This window comes from Lampris incognitus, chromosome 15 (assembly GCF_029633865.1).
Source record: "Lampris incognitus isolate fLamInc1 chromosome 15, fLamInc1.hap2, whole genome shotgun sequence".
Lineage (NCBI taxonomy): Eukaryota > Metazoa > Chordata > Actinopteri > Lampriformes > Lampridae > Lampris > Lampris incognitus.
In genome coordinates, this window is record NC_079225.1 from 24,992,312 (window position 1) to 25,011,313 (window position 19,002).

Consider the following 19,002-nt stretch of genomic DNA (forward strand, 5'->3'; position numbering starts at 1 on the left):
GTTTGCTAAAGAAAAAAAAACTACCGATGGATAAACTTATTTCTGTCTGTACTGATGGTGCACCCTGTATGTTGGGGAAGAACAAAGGATTTGTAGCGCTTCTCCGTGAACATGAAAAGAGAGCCATCCTAAGTTTTCATTGCATCCTGCACCAGGAGGCGCTTTGCGCTCAGACGTGTGGCCAGGAGCTTGGTGAGGTGATGTCGCTGGTCATTCGATTGGTCAACTTTATTGTTGCCCGAGCTTTAAATGATCGCCAGTTTAAAGCTCTGTTAGAAGAAGTTGGGAATCATTATCCCGGTCTGCTTTTACACAGCAAAGTGCGTTGGTTGTCAAGGGGGAAGGTGCTCAGCCGTTTTGCAGCTTGCCTGAGTGAAATCCGGACTTTTCTTGAAATGAAAGGCGTCAAGCATCCTGAGCTAGACAACACTGACTGGCTCCTGCAGTTTCACTATCTCGTGGACATAACTGGCCATCTGAACCAGCTCAATGTGAAAATGCAAGGTATTGGAAATACAATCTCATCCCTTCAACAAGCAGTGTTTGCATTTGAAAGCAAGCTGGAAGTCTTTCTCAGGGACATTGAAACAGGTCGTCTTCTGCACTTTGAAAGACTGCAACAATTTAGAGATGCATGCTTAGCAAGTGACTCCACTCAACATCTGGATCTCCAGCAGCTAGCTGGCTTTACGTCCAATCTCCTGCAGTCATTCAAAGCACATTTGGAGAATTTCGTGCGCACACTGGTCTTTTCAAGTTCATCACTCATCCACATGAGTGTGCAGTGGACAAAATCGACCTGACATGCATCCCCGGGGTCTCTATCGGAGACTTTGAGCTGGAAGTTGCTGACCTGAAGGCATCAGACATGTGGATGAGTAAGTTCAAGTCACTTAATGGAGAGTTGGAAAGTCTTGCACGACAGCGAGCAGAGCTGGCGAGGGAACAAAAGCGGACAGAAATGAAAAATCTTCAACCTGAAGACCAGCTGATTCTTAAAACTTGGAACGAGCTTCCTGTGACATACCACACAATGCAGCGTGTGAGTATTGCCGTATTGACCATGTTTGGCTCTACATATGCATGTGAGCAGTCATTCTCGCATATGAGGAACATAAAGACCAACCTACGCTCACGTTTAACTGATGGAAGCCTCAACGCCTGCATGAAGCTCAACCTCACCACGTATGAACCAGACTACAAGGCCATCAGCAAAACCATGCAGCACCAGAAGTCGCATTAAAAGTAAGACATATTTAATTTATTATACGTTAAAAATACTATATGGCTCTCAATGAAATATATTTAGAAATATTTGGCTTTTATGGCTCTCCCAGTCAAAAAGGTTCCTGACCCCTGGACTAACTCATGGTCAGCATAATTGAGAAGTCATATCTAAGGAATTTCCAAACTCTCAAAAATGAAGCCAGTAAGTAAAATGTTATCATATCTGAAAAGCACAATGGGAAAATTATAAAAATAAGAACTATTTTTTTAACAAAAAACTGGTCTCATCCTTTAAATCCACAGTGAGTTATTTGGCTATTCTTTTCACTCTTTCAGCTACAAAGGAATATATTTCCCCTACCTGCCAGGAGAGGGTGCCGTTACTTTGCTCTTCTTCTTGCCTGGTGATTGGGAACGTTTGCTAGGTGGCAAGGTAAAGGTGGGAGCCAGAGGGAGTGTGAGATTGCTCCATGACTTTCTGACACAGTCCCGGTCCTTATGCTGTCGGTCAAAGAGAGGAAGCGAAGACAGGGGAGAGCAGTAATGAGAGCGTGGTGAAGGAAGAAAGTGCAGGCAGATTTAGAAAAAGCAGCAGAGAGACAGAGAAAGATGAAGCCATAGTAATGGAATAACAGCATGACATGTGTGTTGTTGTTACCACACACACACACACACACACACACACACACACACACACACACACACACACACACAGATAAGCAATTCAAAAGAGACATGAATGCTTTTCATGAACTATATAAACAATGGTTTTCTGACAACAGATACAAAATATTAGTAAAATATTTTTACATTTCATGTCCTCAGCAACTGACAGCAGGTATAATTTGCACCCAGATATCAAGATCCTGGCTCTCCGTTCACAGTAGGAGGAGATGATCAGTAACAGGTTTAGATTCCGGTGGCCCAATGTACTGTGTGACCCCTGGTCCCCATGGTGCCATGGCTCCCCACTATTGTGTCAACATCAGGAGACTTTTCAGTTTGGTCATAAGCCATAAATCGACCTTCGCACCTAAACTCTCTTAGCTCACAACATTTCTGTGTGCAAGGCAGAAATCTAGCTCTTGTTTTTAAAGCAGGTAAGATTACAAACCTGGTGCTTGGATGGAAACGACACCAAGCAAACACTCACAGAAGGCTAGAAGGCTTATAGAATAACCCTACAACTTAAAAAAATAAATAAATAAAAACCTATACACTGCTCACACAACAGTGGTTGCCTTAAGAGGTGTAAATGAAGGGGTTAATGTGTCTGCTGTGTGAGTGTGTGTATGTATTTACATGTTTGTATGCATATAGTTCATAAGGTGCTCCGTTTCTAAGACCTTAATAGCATAAGCCAGAGGTTCTTAACCTTCTTTGGCCCGTGACCCCAATTTGGAGTCACAAAACTCTAGTGACCCCAGACATTATAAAATTACACTAGAATTAATTTGTTGCAAGAAAATTTTCATTTTAGACCACATTTAGGCTCTACCCATGACAATTCTGTATATGTATTATGTATTTTATGTATTATGACTGGTGTCTCTTTTTTGTGATCATTTATTTTATTAGTCATCTACTTATTCCCCCAACACAAGAAAATAAAAACATAATATAAAAACAATGGAAAAAACATATGAAAATTACATATACATACATACATACATACATACATACATACATACATACATACATACATACATACATACATACATACATACATACATACATAAAACTGCGCAGAGCCCCCCTCCCCACAGGACCCATGACTGGTGTCTCTCATCTATTTAATGGGACAGTTGAGCTTGCACATCTCGCTGCAGCCTTTCAAAGTTTGGTGGTGTAGCAGACAGAGCACATCTCTTCTCTGCAGTTACATCCAGTCGCAAACAGTACTTTGACTTCATGCACACAAGAGCACTAAATCCGGCTTCACACAAATATGTGCTTCCAAAAGGAACCAACAGTTTTAAAGCACACTGTGAGATCTCTGGGTACTCTTCTCTTGCTCCAAACCAGAATTGCTCCATCACCACTCGCACATGCAGTCCCTGTTGTGTTCTATCACATGTCAGCTCACTCAGCTGTTCAACAGCGGTGGCAGGTAGGTCCACTGAGCCTGCATCACAGTGGAATGGGTCCCTCTCCATGCCAAACTTTACATCTCCAAGTCTGGAAAGTGCTGTTCTAGGTGTTTCAGGTGCTTGCACATCACCTTTGTGGAGCACTGGTCATCGATGCTGTTGTCTGTTAGAAACTTGCTAAGCTGGAGGAAAGGAGTGAAGTTTGCTTTTGAAAGCCTTTCTCTCCAGATTGTGTGTTTCCCGCTGAATTCATCAATACAGTCACTCATCTGCATGATATTCTTGTTTTTTTCTCCTGCATGCTTATGTTCAGTTCATTAAGTTTTCCAAAGATGTTAGTTACATATGCAGGGAGGCACATTTTTTGCTGGTCACAGAAAGTTGACAAAATCTGTTTTGTTCACATCCATGAACAACACCAACAGTTCATTTCTCAACTTGAAAAATCGCTCCAGCACCCTACCTCTTGACAACCATCATGCCTCTGTGTGAAAAAGCAAATTGTCGTGTTCAGAGTCCATATCACTGCATAGTTTTGCAAATACACATGCACGTAGTGGATGTGGTTTGATGTAGTTTACCATGGCTACAACCTGCTGCAATATGCCCGCGATGGGCACACTCAGTTCCTTAGATGCCAGTTGCTCATGATGAATCATGCAGTGATTTCATACTACAGAGGGGGCCAGTTCCACGATTAACATACGTAGGCCTGCTCACCACCCCACCATAGACGGAGCCCCGTCTGTACAAAATCCTACCATACGCTCCCATGGAATGTCTCCATATAGTTGTGGAGGGCATCATATATTGCCTTGGCAGTCTCTGGTTCAGGAAGAGGGAGACAGTACAAAATATCCTCATGCATAGCATTCTCCTGCATATAACGAACAAATGTCAAAGCGTGGGCATTTTTTTCTTCTGTGCTGACATCCATTTGTAGAGCATAGGCTGGGGAATTTCGTAGTTATTCTGTTAGCATGCTCTCTTGGTCATTAGCGATTGCATCTATCCTTCTTTTTACTGTGTTATCAGACAATGGTATTGTCTTCAGTTTTTCCGCTTCTCCCTCCCCACACATCGTTTTTACCATTTCAATGGCAGCTGGCAATATCAAAGTCTCAGCAATGTTATGTGGCTTCATAGCCTTTGCAACAAGATAGCTCATCTCAAAAGATGCTTTCGAGGCTTGCTCACTGACAGTTATTGCCTTTCTGAAGTATACTCGCTGCTTATTCAGCTCGTCATATTTTTTTTCAAAGTAAGATTTTGGTTTGCCTACATATTCTTTATGAGTTGCCTCAAAATGTCTCTTTAGCTTGTCGGGTTTCGTGCTCCCCGTAGACAGGACGTTACCACACAGCAGATATTGCGGCCTTTCCTCGTTGTGTTCAGTTATGCTAGTAAATCCAAACTGAAGGAAGCTTCCCTCGTATTTTCTCTTTATTTTCTATGTCAGTTTATCCGTTTCACTCGAAGATGTGGAGGTCACAGGTGGGTGAAGAAACCTTTCCATTTTCTGTCGCCCTGATTTGCTTGCAAACTTCACTCGCTATTTGTTTGAGCGTGGGAATCAAGATATGCCGAGAACTCAATTTTTATGAGGGGAAGTGAGTTGTTTTAAATCGTGTGTGGTGTTTTTATTATTATAATAATTATTAGTATTTGTATTGATGAATAACTAGAAATTTCAGGCGACCCCATTTCAATTTCACGTGACCCCAATTGGGGTCACGACCCCAAGGTTGGGAACCTGTGGCATAAGCTGTGACACAGGAATACAGAGGTGGGCAGTGGGTACAGTGTCTTTCGAGAGCTGAGCAAGACAGCCAGTGATATATTGTGTCTGACTGATCTGGGACTTGGCTCATCAGACTGAAGGAAACAGAACCGCAGACCCAATAGCAACCCAATAGCAAACAGTGGTGGGGCACTGATGTGCCTGCAGACACACACAGCCAACTTCAAAATATGCTCGGTGAGGATATTTGACTTCATAATTAAATTACTTAAAATAGCCTGCAAAATGGGTGGGCCTCTCCCACACAGATGTAGACTGACTGTCCGTCTTTCTCTTACACACTTAAACTTAAAGCACAGGCTCTTGGATTACTAGCATGTGTATTGACAACATAAACCAAAGTTGATGGTGCCACAGCTTGTGGCTCTGGCAAATTTTCAGTTGTCTCAGTATCCATCGACACCTGCAAATGGTTCATCGAACAACAGCCCAGGGTGATGACATCACCTACCTGTACTATTCCGGTGGTCCTCCTGCGGGCAGCAGAGGAGGATGTCTCCCTGCTGAGGCTCCTATCGTGGCTGCGGGAGTGCGGCAGTGGCTGAGCCTGCAGGGTCTTGAAGGACATGGAGCCCATGGGGTGGCAGGACACTGAGCGAGGACACACAGGCATGGCTACGATGATGTATAAGGGGGCCGTTTGGAGGGTTTCGGCGATGCAGGGTAGTTTCAAGATTTAGAGGCAGCGGCAGGGGTTAGGAGGTTAGGAGTACAGATGGTAATGGATCGGCAAAGAGGTGATGGAAGGCAGAAGATGCAAGATGAAAGAGAATGGATGGAAAGAGCCATGGGTTGGGTTGGAGGAGGAGGGAGGGTTTGGTGGAGCAAGAGAAACAGAGTGTGTTAGGTCTACTGATTGGAAGCACAACTATTGCAGGACACTTTAATCAACACTGGCGTACCATACATTTTAATACATATTATTTAGTGGCAACTTATGGGGGTATGCTCTTAGATAGAAAAATAATCCTCATGAATAACCTAAATTGTTACTCTCCATTTCATTTAGAAGGACAAGTTCATTTTTGTTAAACTAAATGAGTCCGTTTCCCTTCTTGAGTGGCATTACCATCACTAAGATATACATAAAGGGAGAGACTGATAGGTCAAATAAAATTGCCCCCTGCTAAATAAAAAATAATTCCAAGTGTTGGAAAAATGTCCTAGGCTGTCAGACTTAAACTTTACAGACATCCCAGAAGGTTGAAGGCAATTAACTGCAATATTAGACCCAATAAGCAATTAACAAATAGAGATTAGCCATGCAGAAGAACACACAGTCACACACACGGAAATGCATCGGAACACACTGCACCAGATGTAGATTGGAAATAAGTCAGTAAATCACAGTGAAGTGTGTCTGAATGTTTGAAGATGCAGTTGTGCGTGTACGTGTATGTGTGTGTGTGTGTGTGTGCGTGCGTGCGTGCGTGCGTGCGTGCGTGCGTGCGTGCGTGTGTGTGTGTGTGTGTGTGTGTGTGTGAGCACATTATTGTCTTGATTTGTGGTTGAGTATGTGTGCATATGTGCCAAAATTAAGAGACAGAAGAAAAGGAAAATCTCGAGATCAGTGATAAGTGGAAAGGGTTGCCAGAGCTGCTTATCAATGAAGAGGTGCGGTGGGATGAAGTAAAAGGTCTGGCACCCAGCACGACAGGCAAGATAGTTTCAGCAGACAGTTTGAAGAATGCATCATTAACAGAGATCATTATCATGGATACATTTATCTAAAAATCACATTTATAAACACACACGCACGCACACACACACACACACCATAAAAAAATGTGATGGCTGCAATGTGGCAACTCACACTATTGCCATGGTAACAACAGGGGGCGACAAGGCAGGGTGCCAAAAGGGGAAACCTTCCTGAACAGCTCACTTGTTTAGGCTTCTGTGTGTGTGTGTGTGTGCGTGTGTGTGTGTGTTCGTGCGTGCGTGCATGCGTGCGTGCGTGTGTGTGGTGGTGTTTGAGTGTTATGTGTTTGGTGCCAGATAGAGGCTGGTGAGAGGAGTTTCAGACAGTGTAATACTTTAAGTCTGGCCAAATCTGATTAAAACCAAAAACTGTGCTGGTCTCAAGAGTTTGACAAATAAAATGAAACAAATATTTATATATTTTTTGTATTTCTAATACAACGTGTGTATGTTTGTACACACCCCTGCAAGAATGTTTATGTAAGGACTGAGATCTGGGGGTAAAACATCTTTCCTGTACAGTGACGTAAGAGAGAGAGAGAGAGAGAGAGAGAGAGAGAGAGAGAGAGAGAGAGAGAGAGAGAGAGAGAGAGAGAGAGAGAGAGAGAGAGAGAGAGAGAGAGAGAGAGAGAGTGTGTGTGTGTTACCCGTTTGCTCTCCAGAGAGACTCATGGCACTGCGGCTGCGGGCCAGGTAGGAGTGTGTGGGCTGCTGCAGGCGGTTCACCATTGTGTTCTCCCAAGGTGTCAATGGCAGACGGCGCATACCTGAACACAAACACGTATGTGCACAACCCCTCAAAGTTAAGCGAGGATTAAATTTGTGATTTGATATCAGGCAAAAATATTCACCTGCTGCTGCTAAATCAAAACAAACAGGCAGAGCAGAAAGTGAAATAATTCATGAGGACAATATTCGCTACCCATTGTTTGCCATTGACATAGCACATGATAGCAGTGTAAGTGACAGCTAACCTTACTTATGCTGTAAACATGCACTTTGCTGTGTTAACACCTGCACCTGCATGCATTTTGCTCTACATGAGGAGAAGCCCACAGCCAGGAGCCATGTGTGAACCAGGAACATAGTGTCAAGGAGCCCATCCAAACATACGCCGCATGAACCAAGGACAGTGACACAAATTGCTAACATCCCATATGCTCATCTTCAAGCAGACGTTTCTAACCCCTTCAATCAGCTGAATGATATAAAATATGAATTAATTGGCCATCTTATCAAGGAAGGGCTGAGAGTTTGTGTGCCATTAAGTTAAATCCCTCACATGTAAACATGCAGAGTGCTTTGTTCCTGGTTAAGCGTGATCACATATTGTCCATATCAATTTGGCTCATTGAGCAGGGCGGGGACGTAGCATCAATCTATTGATTTTAACACAGCACATGAAATGTTTTGCCACTTGATCTGGAAGAAGGATAATTTGTCAGTCAGGCATAACACATGCAGCATTCGCTTGCTCTGGTAAAGGAGCAGATAGCAGGGTTATAATTTTTAAGGTGAAGGAGATTAAGAAATAAAAATACACAATTGGGCTGGAAACTGTTTGATGGGAGGAAAAATATCTCTCGTCTTTAATGCCGTATATTCAAGAGATATTACAAATACGTATATCCCCTGGCCATTACTGTGAATACTCGTTTGCCTGTTTCACACCTCAATAACAATGTGTATGTCAGAATGTTTGTTAAATGTGGGTGCCCATCTCTCTGCCTGGATTTAAAAAAAAAAACAGCCTACAGAGTTCCCACAAAAACAAAAAGATTATCCTACAGAGGATTACAGACAGGGGTCATGCTAGAATAAGAAAAAAAAACAAACACTGATCTTCTGATGAAACACACGCAGCTAGCTGCACATGCAAAACGCACACATACACATTCACCTCCCCACAGACACTGGGGGACTAACTGGCATACTGGAACACTGAAATTAATATCTCAAGTGTCATCATGCATTCAGAGTAACAGGATTAATAAATCAAACTGTCACGCTCAGTGAATCCTTTTGACGCAAATGATACAATGAGTTTTTCTAGGATATCAAGTATTGGATTAAAGCAGCACCATGCAGCTGATCAGACATCATGGTCAACTGATGCGATTGTTTTTCTTAGAGAGGAATGAAGCATTTTCTTTTTGGATTCCCCCCCTCCCCTTTTTCTGCCTAATTGTATCCGGCCAATTACCCCACTCTCCGAGCCATCCCAGTCACTGCTCCACCCCCTCTACCGATCTGGGGAGGGCTGCAGACTACCACATGCCTCCACTGATATATGTGGAGTCGCCAGCTGTTTATTTTCACCTGACAGTGAGGTGTTTCGCCAGGGGGACGTAGCGCATCGGAGGATCACGCTATTCCCCCCAGTTCCCCCTCCCCCCCAAACAGGCACCCCGACCAACCAGATGAGGTGCTAGTGCAGCGATTAGGACACATACCCACATCCGGCTTCCCACCTGCAGACACGGCCAATTGTGTCTGTAGGGACGCCCAACCAAGCCGGAGGTAACACGAGGATTTAAACCACCGATCCCAATGTTAGTAGGCAATGGAATAGACCGCTATGCCACCCAGACGCCTAGAATGAGGCCTTTTCAAAGACTCTTCCCAGTCACATGCAGGGAAGAGTTACAGTTCATAACCATTACATCTTCTGTGAGCATAATGCATCATCCCCAGTCACTTCCTTGTAATTTCTTTTTTTTTGTTTTTTACATTGCTCAAAAGTTTCCAGCCCATGATCAGCACAGCTTGCAGCATGACAAGTTATTTGTAACGTGATGGACCAAATTGTCAACAATTTCCCAGAGACACCTGTGGTTTTGTGTTGGCCGCTCTTTCCCTGGTGTAGGCGAAGTTTGGACTGAGCTTTGCTAATGGCGGGAGAGGAGGCTGTTCTCATCTGTAAGGCTGTCAGCAACATATGAACATCAACAAAACACAGAACTTAGAAAACTAAATCATTTGTTTGCTTAACAGGATTATAAAAGATGTCAGTTCAGTCAATTTCACAATCAATTGCCCCTCAAGGTTATTGCTCTCTAATCTGTTTGCACTTTTTTTAATAACAGAAAAGATAATGAGACCCTCGAGACACTGTCAAACTACAGCATAAAACGAACACGACTGACAAAATGTCCAACCAAAGGCAGACCAACGCCAACGTTCCCCCCCCCCCTTTCTCTCCCCAATTGTATCTGGCCAATTTCCCCACTCTTCTGAGCTGTCCCGGTCGCTGCTCCACTCCCTCTGCCAATCCGGGGAGGGCTGCAGACTACCACATGCCTCCTACTATACATGTGGAGTCGCCAGCCGCTTCTTTTCACCTTTTCATAGCGCATGGGTGGATCACGCTATTCCCCAGACCCCCCACCTCTCTGAACAGGTGCCCCTGCCAACCAGAGGAGGAGCTAGTGCAGCGACTAGGACACACACCCACATCCAGCTTCCCATCTGCAGACATAGCCAATTGTGTCTGTAGGGATGCCCGACCAAACACAGGGATTCAAATCCGGCCATCTCTGTGTTGGTAGGCAACGGAATAGACCGCCATGCTACCCGTATGCCTCCAATGTCAGCGGTTTTTATCAAGGAGGACAATGGTGTTTGCATGTGAGGATTTTTGTTACCTCTATCTGGTGAGTGTAGGAGTGTGGCTGAAGAGGAGGAGAGGCGTTTGGTTATGACTGGGTCCGTGTGCTTGGAGAGATTCATCGTGGACACTGACCGCCTGTCGGCATCTACAAACAAGTGACAATGATAAAAAAAAATGAGTAGTGACATATAAGATGAAGGGAGTTAAAGACAGAATGGAGGAGAGAGAGCTGGAGACAGTTCTCTCTTTGAAGGGTTATTGTGGTCTAAGAGCTACACTAAAGTCAGGTTAGTTATGGAAAAACTAGTTGCAGTGTTGCTAATGTGAAGAAGCAACACTAATTAATACTAGATGAGTCCAACGTCATCTATCGAGGGAGCTAAAAGGTTGAAGTGGTGTCTGCTAATGTTTTCACATCTACAAGTATATTTATCAAACATGCTGCATTGCTACATACTGTTAAAACAATCTCTAATTGTGCCATGCAGTGGCCTACATTCGCACCATCTCTAGTGTGCAACTATAGTTAAATTGCTAATTACCAGCGTTCTAAAGCTAGCTGGCTCACAGGTCTAATATATTTATATATATATATATATATTCACATTGGGAGGTCATTCCATATCTGCGGTAGAGACTGAAAGCACCCTGCATATGCTCCAGCCCTGCAAGGTCAAGTGGATAGAGGAAAGCCGACTCAACAAAACCTGGACCAGGGAGGTGATGGTGGCAACCAGAGAGGGAGTGAGAGAGGGATGGGGAGAGATGGAAAATGATGGGAAAAAACAAGAGAGAAAGTGAGCGAGAGAAATGGGACTCGGTTTCATGAGGAGCACAACAGAATGAAAATGAAGGAAAATGAATGGGGGAGGGAGAGCGATAGAGAGAAACAGTAAGAGAGAAGGGAGAGAAGAGAGGAAGAGTAGGACATGAGGAAGCATTAGCAACAGAGGGCAGCCTAATAAATGTTCAACCAAAATGGCAGGATAGCAAACATACAGATAGACGCAGAACACATATTTCACCAAACAAAGACATGTTTGTGGCCAACAGAGATAAAGTGTGAAATCATACAGTAAATGATACATGACACCTCGCCAACAACAGCAACAGCAGAGGTATTGGAGTACAACAACAGCACTGAAAACCTGTAACAAGCCAACTCATCAATCAGCATAAATGAAAGATGGGAGGGGAAGACTGTGAGTTAGCATAATGAAAGACAGTGAAGTATGCATTAGTCATACATGCATGCACTGTATGTCCATGCATGCATGCATGCATGCACCAGCTATGCACATGTGCCTATTATTCGTGCTTGAGTGAATGTGTGTGTGTGTGTGTGTGTGTGTGTGTGTGTGTGTGTGTGTGTGTGTGTGTGTGTGTGTGTGTGTGTGTTTTGTGTGCGTCATGTATATAAATACCGGCTGGTGTGCTGGGTGTGTTTGTATGCAGTGCCCCTCCCCAGGACCAGCGGTTGGTTTTCTGTCGCGCTCTCTGGCTCCTCTCCAGAGTTCGACGCATCACAGCCTCATGACGAACCTACACAATAACAACAACATCACCTAACACCTAAATCAACACCATAGAGCATTTTATTTAAGAACAAAATAAACAAAAAAAAAAACAAGGGCAAAGTGAATTCAAAATTGTGTTGTCAAACTCATAAACCCAAAGAGCACTGGGATATCCTTTGCTTTCAGCTGGTATTTTGGAATGACTATTTTGCCTGCCCTTTAGTACCATTTTGTTAAATTGAAAACAGTACTAGTAGTGAAGGCAGCTGAGGCAGAAATCTGTTAGACATTGACGTGTGATTTTACCTACTGAAAAAAAAGTATTGATAAATTATAAAGTTAATGTTTAATGTCAGCCTGCGTGTCGACTACTGGGCCATAATAACAATAACAATAATAATAATAACAATAATAATAGTAATAATAATAGCAATAATAATAATAGATTGGGCCTGGCAGACCAGAGTTCAAACTCCATCTGACCAGACTAGGAAGACACTCTGGAGCATGTGACTGGTTCACAAAAAACCATATCTACATTTATAAGGATACCATGAAGACTCTGAAATCTAGGAAATACTTTAATGAGTGCTGTCAATGCTGTCCATAAAACTATGTTGCAAGGGGGGTGTATGCATAGTGCAATGTTTCCCAACTCAATCGTCAGGTAGGCCTGCTCATACTTAACCAATTATATTACAGCACTTAATTATGTCTGATTTGGCACACCTAACATATTTATTCAATCATTCATTATCCAAACCACTTATCCTTACTCAGGGTCACGGGGATGCTGGCACCTATCCCAGCAGTCATTGGGCAACAGGTGGGGAGACACCCTGGACAGGCTGCCAGACCATCACAGGGCCCGCACGCACGCACGCGCACGCACACACACGCGCACACACACACACACACACACACACACACACCTAGGGACAATTTAGTATGGCCGATTCACCTGACCTACATGTCTTTGGACCGTGGGAGGAAACCGGAGCACCCAGAGGAGAACCCACACAGATACGGGGAGAACATTTAAACTCCACACAGAGGACGACCCGTGATGATCCCCAATGTTGGACTACCTCGGGGCTCGAACCCAGGACCTTCTTGCTGTGAGGCGACTGCGCTAACCACTGCGCCACCCGAGTCTCACACCTAACATAATTAAGTGCTAATAATGATGGTTAAGTAACTAACTCCACCCATCTAGAGCTACACTGAAAAAAAACTGTAGGACACGGGGTACTCTTAAGACTGGGTGGGGGAACACTATTCATCTCTATGTGTGTAGGTAGGTGTGCAAGGAAGAAAAAAAACCTACCTTCAAAAAAAGTGTGAACACAAATAAAAACACGAGTGTGTGTGTTAACATCTACATTCAACAAGTATCGTCCCCCAAACTTTCATAGGCATGCAAGCACAGACACACACCTTATCCTCCTCTATTTTCTGCCGCCGTTTCTCCTCCACGGCAACTCTTCTCTTGTCCTCCTTTATCCTCTGCTCCTCCAGCCTCCTCTTCCTCTCCTCCAGGTGCTTCTCATAGTGCTGCCTGGCTCGCTCCTCACGTTCTTGCCACTGGGCCTCCCTGGCAGCTGTGGCATGCATGCACATGCACGCAAAGGACGGGGGTTTAGTTAAAATTTAATAACTGCAGGTACCATAGAGGATGAGCAACAATAGAATTGTCACACACAAAATATGCTCTGGGAAATACATGTGTATGTACACAGATACACACTCAAAAAAGTCTTTCAAGAATACATAGCCACAAATAAGCACATGCATACACACAGGCTGACAGTCAGTTTGATGGGACAGCTGTAGGTCATGTGACCAGGCTTTGGCTCTCAGCACAATGCAAATCCCTTGACCAGGGCTATGTCCACAGCGCAATACCATCAAAACACACACACACACACACAAAGACCCAACACAGTAGCCTCCCTAAATCCTGTCCCATGTCCTGGCTCATTATGTAACTTGGGTGCCATGGCAGCAGGGGTGCCTGGCTCAGGTCTGGACTTTACATAACCCCTAGGGGCTTCAGCACCACTATGGTCCAAATACAGTCACAATACAGTAGGGGAGAGACAGGGAAAGAGATACATCAAGTCTTTTAAAAACACACACGTTCTCTAAAAACATACATGCAAGATGCAGGATACACACCATTTTGTTTCTCGCGTTCCTCACGGCGTTCACGGGCCAACCTCTGCCTCTCATCAATCTTGTTGTAGAGCAACGAGTCTGCAGCACAACACAAAACAAATCAGACGGGTGATAAAAGCTCTTCAAAATACTTTCCCGAATGAATCATTTCTTTCAACCTATCCTGTATAAATTTTCACCGATTACTTCAGCACGATTCAACTGAATTCAGGCTCAATTCTTCCATGGCGTGAAATTTCATTTGCAGAAGTGGCTGGCAGTGAAAACGCATGATAAAATACAATACCAGTGTATCATCGCCTCCTAGCATGCTTTACTGTACCCGTTTTGGTGGCAGCATTGTTGTTGTTTGGGCTGTTGCAGCTGGTTGTGGGGATAGGGGTGGAGGTCAAGGTGGGACTGAAAGTCTGTCCAGAGCCTGAGGAGTCAGGACGGGTGGCTGAGGACACTCCACCCTCCTCCGATCTACACTGGGAGTAAGATGCTGGGGGGAGAGAAAAAGTAAAGTGTGAGCAGCCAAACATTGAGAGAAAAGAGCACAAGATGGTGAGAGAGAGCAAGTGTGTGTGTGTGTGTGTGTCTCTGATCCGTCACCGAGGAACGTGAATGGAACATTCCCCTTGAAAAAATGGGATAATTGTTTGGGAAACAAAAACTCAAGACAACTACTAATAACCAGGTAATAATGCTCCAAGGAAGACAGACTGTCTACTTGTAAAGAAACGGAAGCGCCTCGCCAAGCCAATCGCATTTACACACAGATAAAATTCACCACACAAACTTGCACTCTCTCCCCCCTCTCGTCATAATTGCTTCATAAATACACTTTTTTTTACCCCCCTTTTTCTCCCCAATTGTACTTGGTCAATTACCCCACTCTTCCGAGCTACCCTGGTCACTGCTCCACCCCCTCTGCCAATCCGGGGAGGGCTGCAGACTACCACATACCCCCTCCGATACATGGAGTCGCCAGCCGCTTCTTTTCACCTGACAGTGAGGTGCTTCGCCAGGGGGACGTAGCACATGGGAAGATCACGCTATTCCCCGCAGTCCCCCCCCCCCCCGAACAGGCGCCTCGACCGACAGAGGAGGCGCTACTGCAGCGACCAGGACACATACCCACATCCGGCTTCCCACCTGCAGACACGGCCAATTGTGTCTGTAGGGACGCCCAACCAAGCCGGAGGTAACACGGGGATTCAAAACGGCGATCCCTGTGTTGGTAAGCAACAGAATAGACCACCACGCCACCTGGATGCCCCCATAAATCCACTTTTACAGGCCCGACGCCACTTTTTTCAAACATCGCTGATGTAAAAAAAAAAAAAAAACCTTGTAAAACGTAAAAATACTATTGAAAACTCACATTTGTGTAGTTGTAGTTTAGCAATAGTCCCTGTATTATTACCTCACAATAAATTTTTGGAGTGGCAGCAGGTTTCAATCCTTTGTTTTGTATTTTTCTTAACAGGCCTACGCTATTGTTTACATTTCAGTTAAGGAATGTACCTTTAACTGCCAGCTACACCTGCAATTCTGCTTCTTGTAAAGGATGAACTATAACACACATTTTATCTCTACATCAGTCAGCGGATCTTTCCCAGATCTCACACACACCCACACACACAATAGTAGTGTTTTTGAACAATAAGGTGGAGAGCAGACTAAATAGAATAAAAGAAAAAGTTATATTTTCGTTTCGCCATATACTGATAAGAGTCATGCCCTTCCAGTTCAATGCAGCATTTGCAACCATGTCAAAAGTTACACCACTTAATACCAACACTAAGGCCTGGCCACGGTGACTCTATGCTAGGGTCAGTCTCCTCAACAGATACGATCATGGAGTATTGCAATCTCTAACAGTGCCCAATATTATAACGCACAAAAGCTTGCCCTAAATATGTAAAAATAAAAATCAGTATAAAATGCATATATATTTTGGGCATCTTCCATTGACACGAAGACCCAGGCGCCGAGTCCACATGTTGGCAGCCGTGAGAACAGCGCTCCCGAATTCCCTGCGGAAACGGGTGAGTGAAAAAAAAAAGTGATCAAAGTTATCACAGGACAATGGATGTTCCACAGAGATGTGTCCCCATCACGCCTTGCCATATACCACATGGTGGCTGCGCAGGTTGGTGTGCAAAATAAACAGAACATAATCCACCTGCTGCTGCTGCGCGTCCGAGTGTGAGTGAGAGCAAGAACGAGACAGGTCTCCACAGGGACCAGACTGTCCTAGATAGTGCCAGACCAAAATAAAAAACCCTGACCCAGATTAGTCCTACACACTTCAACGGGGATGACAGGACTCCAGTTGAAATAGCATGAGGTACTTATCCCTTTAAACAGCTTTCTCACTCCATTTGTCTAGCTGTTCTTACATTCTTGGTGTCACAAGCAGAAAGATTGTGCTCAAAAGGTATAGAAAATATTAAACGTGCATGTCAAAGTCCAAAGTTCACCCTACATCATCCTAGAGTCACATTTATTTTCTAAAACTTAATGTCATTTGTGATCTTGCCAATGACTGTTTGCCATCTTTTCCTGTATCACTACACTAGCCTTGGAGTGATAATCACAATCAGTCAATAGTTTTATAGCAAATTTAACATTTTGCACTGCAGACAAAAGCCAGATAGACAGGGCGTCTGGGTAGCGTAGCGGTCTATTCTGTTGCCTACCAACACGGGGATCGCCAGTTCGAATCCCTGTGTTACCTCTGGCTTGGGTGAGTGTCCCTACAAACACAATTGGTCGTGTCTGTGGGTGGGAAGCAGGATGTGGGTATGTGTCCTGGTCGCTGCACTAGTGCCTCCTCTGGTAAGTCGGTCGGGGCGCCTGTTCAGGGGGCGAGGGGGAACTGGGGGTAATAGCGTGATCCTCCCACATGCTACATCCCCCTGGCAAAACGCCTCACTGTCAGATGAAAAGAAGTGGCTGGCAACTCCACATGTATTGGAGGAGGCATGTGGTAGTCTGAAGTCCTCCTCGGACAAGCACAGGGGGCGGAGCAGCGACCGGGACGGCTCGGAGGAGTGGGGTAATTGGCCGGGTGAAATAGGGGGGAAAATTCAAAAAAAAGAAGAAAAAAGCCAGACAGAGGACCGACCATTGTACTGTGCCATAAAACCCTTGCCTTGTCGATATCATACATTAGCATCACTTGTGCTTTCAATAAATTCACAAGTTCTCAATCTCTGATTACACTGTGTTGCATCCTACTGCTTTGACCTGACCCATCCGTGGTGACAGCAAACCACTCTTGAATTCCTCTTCATTTATGCTTCTGTTCAATGCGGCCCCAATCCAAGTTAGCCTCGGCGGGCACTGTGCCATGTCGTAAGCCCGGGTTGTTCATCAGTTCACTTGAATCAGTCTAGAAATTTCCATGATGGCTTGGCGGCCTGTCCAGGGTGTCTCCCCACCTGCCGCCCAATGACTGCTGGGATAGGCTCCAGCATTCCCGCAACCCTGAGAGCAGGATAAGCGGTTCAGATAATGGATGGAATGGATAAAAATCTGTGGACGCTGTAGTTGCTATTTCACTTTGAATTTCCCCGAGGTTCTTTTTCTGGGAAAGCAGGCCCTGAAGAATACTACAAGATCCTAGTCTGAATACGTTCTTTTTCTCTTTTGGCTAGCTTTACTATCATGTAACATTTCACATGCAGGCTGTGGGTGTTGGTGACATTTTTTAAAGCCATGCACAAGCCAAGGCTAATGGAGCAAAGATCATAGACAATACTGTGTTATCTCTATTGTCACCACACTGATGTCACAGTGTTGGAATGGCACGAGTGTCAACGGTCAAAGTCCGTTTCTACTTTTATTGCGGATATTGGCATATTGCGGTGTGTTTGTACTCTATGGGTCCTACCCATTCAGCTTAATTAAAAACCGCTATCTTAGAGAACATCCGTCCCTACCTGGGATGAAAATGAACAAGATAACCAATCCAGTCATCTCTGGATTGGTCCATGATCAAGAGACACTATCGGTTTTCAGAAAAAACTTGTTGTTTTTAATCCGATTTCTATGAAGCATTCTAAAAGATGCCATACAAATATAATGTATTATCTCATCTCATCATCAGCCGCTTCTCTGGGGTCGGGTCACGGTGGCAACAAGCTACAAAGGGCACTCCAGACATCCCTCTCCCCAACAATGCCCTCCAGCTCCTCCTGGGGGATCCCAAGGTGTTCCCAGGCCAGATTGGACATGTAATCCCTCCAGCAAGTTCTGGGTCAACCCCGGGGTCTCCCCCCAGTTGGATGTGCCCCGAAAAACTCCAAAGGAAGGTGCCCAGGAGGCATCTTAATCAGATGCCTGAACCACCTCAACTGGCTCCTTTTGACATGAAAGAGCAGCAGCTCTACTCCGAGCTCCCTCCGGATGTCCGAGCTCCTCGGCCTATCTCTAAGGCTGAGCCCAGACACCCTATGGAGGAAACTAATTTCAGCCGCTTGTATCCGCTATCTCACCCTTTCGGTCACTACCCAAAGCTCATGACCATAGATGAGGGTTGGAACGAAGATTGACTGGTAAATTGAGAGCTGAGCTGGAAGGCGAAGCTCCCTCTTTACCACAATGGTCTGGTACAACGTCTGCATTACTGCTGATGCTGCACCAATCTGCCTGTCAACCTCCCGTTCCATCCTACCCTCACTCGTGAACAAGACCCTGCAATACTTGAACTCCTTCACTTGCGGCAACAATTCAACCCCAACCCAGATTGAAAAATGTATTATCATTATTACTTATTATTATTTTTATTATTTTATTATCATTATTACTTATTATTATTATCATTATTATTTAACAACAATTTGGTGTTACATTGTGTGTATGTGTAGGGGTCACTGTGGCGATCCC

At 44.6% G+C, this 19,002-nt stretch overlaps 1 protein-coding gene across 1 annotated transcript in view; it reads right to left on the reverse strand.

The window, feature by feature from the left end:
* map7b (microtubule-associated protein 7b) overlaps window positions 1-19,002 on the reverse strand; it is a 50,476-nt gene that overhangs the window by 15,616 nt on the left and 15,858 nt on the right. Inside the window, exons 2-11 of the mRNA XM_056294174.1 lie at window positions 14,447-14,608; window positions 14,125-14,202; window positions 13,384-13,547; window positions 11,854-11,971; window positions 11,035-11,136; window positions 10,464-10,574; window positions 9,649-9,744; window positions 7,467-7,586; window positions 5,570-5,709; window positions 1,589-1,728 (exon numbers count right to left, since the gene is read on the reverse strand). Of these exons, the coding sequence (XP_056150149.1) occupies window positions 1,589-1,728; window positions 5,570-5,709; window positions 7,467-7,586; window positions 9,649-9,744; window positions 10,464-10,574; window positions 11,035-11,136; window positions 11,854-11,971; window positions 13,384-13,547; window positions 14,125-14,202; window positions 14,447-14,608 (1,231 nt within the window). The remainder of the gene's footprint in view (window positions 1-1,588; window positions 1,729-5,569; window positions 5,710-7,466; window positions 7,587-9,648; window positions 9,745-10,463; window positions 10,575-11,034; window positions 11,137-11,853; window positions 11,972-13,383; window positions 13,548-14,124; window positions 14,203-14,446; window positions 14,609-19,002) is intronic.